The 3250-nt window shown below is 39.0% G+C and overlaps 1 protein-coding gene across 1 annotated transcript; it reads left to right on the top strand.

The window, feature by feature from the left end:
• Positions 1-278: 278 nt before the first annotated feature.
• On the top strand, positions 279-1114 carry LOC131327728 (uncharacterized). The gene is made up of 3 exons (XM_058360865.1): positions 279-425; positions 522-823; positions 1042-1114. The coding sequence occupies exons 1-3, from the start codon at positions 279-281 to the stop codon at positions 1112-1114; spliced, it is 522 nt and encodes a 173-aa protein (XP_058216848.1).
• Positions 1115-3250: the final 2136 nt, after the last annotated feature.

Raw genomic sequence — 3250 nt, 5'->3', positions numbered from 1 at the left:
AAACCTTTCACCTTGTCCACGGGTTTTGTCCTCCCTCTACCCCACCAGAAAGCCCTAAACCTACTTTTCACAGTTCAGCACCTCCGCTCACGCCCTCCACGGTTATCTCCACCTCTACCTCTTCCCTTCCTCCCGACCTGGACACGACCTGTGTACCTCCATTTTCCTCCTATCTGTCCTCCATTTACATATTTACAAACCGGATAGTTACCCAAAAAAAAAAACCCAACCAGATTATCCCCTTGTTAAAAGTCCCTTTTAAATTCCAAACCCAAAAAATGAGTACTAGCTCTAGTTACACAAACAACTATATTCAGCAGCACAATGGAGATGAAAGATGCGATTGTGGACGAAAAGCAGTGATGAGACCCTCATTAACTGTGAAAAATCCAGGTAGAAGGTTCCTTGGTTGTGTAAACTATAAGGTAATTTAGTTTAATGTTTTGTTGTCTATACAATTTTGTGTTTCCTAAATGCTATTGTTTTGTTTGTATGTTTACTGACAAGTTCGAATTTTTCAGCAAAAGAATGGATGCAAGTTCTTCGTATGGGTGGATCCACCAACATGTGAAAGAGGGTTGGAATATGCTAAGATAATGCAAGCAAAAAAAGAAGAACTCGAGAGACAAATTGAAGACTTCAAGATGATGAATAATGAGTTGGGAAGAGGAATGCACAAATTGGAACAAGAAAATGATGCATTGTTCGTGAAGTTAGCAGAGTTGACTGAGATTAATGTCAACCTAGAAGGACAGACTAGGCCAAAGAGGAGAAAGAGTAGGCTAACAAATTTGACAACGCTTGTTGTAGTACTCATCGTTCTGTTTGTGGTTTGTGTGCTACTGTCAACCCCAAAGCACACCCATGGTAAAAAACCGTTGTATTTGGTGTGAAGCTATGTTATGAAATGCAGTTGACTACTAGCAGTTTTTGTGTGGTATGTTATGAAGATTTGTTTGTGGTTCGTGTGCTAGTGTGAAGCTATGTTATAACCGTTTATAATTGCTGTTGTGGATCTAAAACATGTCAATTTTGAACCAGAATACCCAGCAGTTTTGAAGCTCCAAACACTACACTTACTATAGTCCCAGAACTTGCATCTGGATCTAAATGACTTGATCAATTTTGCAGTTTTTCAAGTCTTTAAAACAAAAAACGTTTGACATAGTTAAATTCAAAAACCTTTCCCCTGTGTTCATGTCACATGCACTGGAAACGCATTTACGACGCAAATTGTACTGAAATCCATACCAGGCAAAGTCTAAATTTTCATGGTTCTCAAATAGCACTATATAATCCAGTTAACAAACGAGATTCGACTACTAACAAGGAGAACACCTTTTTATAGGGATGGTTGTGGAACACTTATGTGACATACCTAATATAATTATATACATGCTGTTGACATTTATAATTGTATATTAATGGTTTAAGAAAAACATAAGAGAAACACTGAAAGACCCGCATAAGGAAATGTTCACTTGGTTTTCATGTGATTCTGCATGATCGTATATAGACTCATAAAAAGAGTAGGTCTGTAAGTGTAAGAAAATGTTACCAAGCTTAACCCAATTTGTAGGCCGTTAATTGCATCCTGTGAATGGTGCCAAGGTATCCATATCATGACCCAACTGTGTACCATCATTGTATGTGCCTCTCTTCTATGGTTGAAGTCCAGTGACCAAAATAATCCATCCTTCAATGCCTGGAAAAGTTCACTGAAATTCACAGACAGTGCAAAAGAACGAGTCCCCTTAACGATGGGAAAACCAAATTCAATAGATTGGACGGAAGAGAGCGAGAGAGAGAGAGATGGGAGTGAGAAATGTCGTTTTGTTTTGCAGATGGAGATGAGATGGGAACTTGGGTTTGGAGAATTGATTCAACCTATTTCCCATGCGTGTCTGCACAGCAATTTTCCTCTTCCCCGTCGTGTTTCCACTCTCTCTCTCTGTCTCTCTCTCTCTACTCACCGCAGAACCCATTCGTCGGCGCTAACAAAACAAAAAAGACAACGTCCAATTTTTGGACAAGTGGTATAGTGTGGAAAGTTAGTTGGTGGCTCTTTCAAGACTAAGACCAACTCCATTTTGCCAAAAGACGACACTAGATTTATCTGAAGACAACACGGATAATGTATAAAGACCAAGTCCAATTTTGGACAAGTGGTAAGCGTGGAAAGTTAGTTCGTTGGTCATTGAAGATCAAGACCAAGTCCATTTTGCCAAAAGACGACACTAGATTTATCTAAAGACAACACGACTAATGTATAAAGACCAAGTCCAATTTTGGACAAGTGGAAAGCGTGGAAAGTTGGTTGGTCATTGAAGACCAAGACCAAGTCCATATTGCCAAAAGACGACATTAGATTTATCTGAAGACAACACGACTAATGTATAAAGACCAAGGCCAATTTTGGACAAGTGGAAAGCGTGGAAAGTTGGTTGGTCATTGAAGACCAAGACCAAGTCCATATTGCCAAAAGACGACATTAGATTTATCTGAAGATTACACGACTAATGTATAAAGACCAAGTCCAATTGTGGACAAGTAAGCGTGGAAAGTTAGTTCGTTGGTCATTGAAGATCAAGACCAACTCCATATTGCCAAAAGACGACATTAGATTTATCTGAAGATTACACGACTAATGTATAAAGACCAAGTCCAATTTTGGACAAGTGGTAAGCGTGGAAAGTTAGTTGGTTGGTCATTGAAGATCAAGACCAAGTCCATATTGCCAAAAGACGACATTAGATTTATCTGAAGACAACACGACTAATGTATAAAGACCAAGTCCAATTTTGGACAAGTGGAAAGCATGGAAAGTTGGTTGGTCATTGAAGACCAAGACCAAGTCCATATTGCCAAAAGGCGACACTAGATTTATCTGAAGACAACAGGACTAATGTATAAAGACCAAGTCCAATTTTTGACAAGTGGTAAGCGTTGAAAGTTAGTTGGTTGGTCATTGAAGACCAAGACCAAGTCCATATTGCCAAAAGACGACACTAGATTTATCTGAAGACAACATGACTAATGTATAAAGACCAAGTCCAATTTTGGACAAGTGGTAAGCGTTGAAAGTTAGTTGGTTGGTCATTGAAGACCAAGACCAAGTCCATATTGCCAAAAGACGACACTAGATTTATCTGAAGACAACATGACTAATGTATAAAGACTAAGTCCGATTTTGGACAAGTGGTAAGCGTTGAAAGTTGGTTGGTCATTGAAGACTAAGACCAAGTCCATA

Source organism: Rhododendron vialii, chromosome 5a (genome assembly GCF_030253575.1).
Source record: "Rhododendron vialii isolate Sample 1 chromosome 5a, ASM3025357v1".
In the NCBI taxonomy this organism is placed as follows: domain Eukaryota; kingdom Viridiplantae; phylum Streptophyta; class Magnoliopsida; order Ericales; family Ericaceae; genus Rhododendron; species Rhododendron vialii.
The sequence above is the reverse complement of the archived record's forward strand: the minus strand, read 5'-3'. Positions and strand labels throughout refer to the sequence as shown.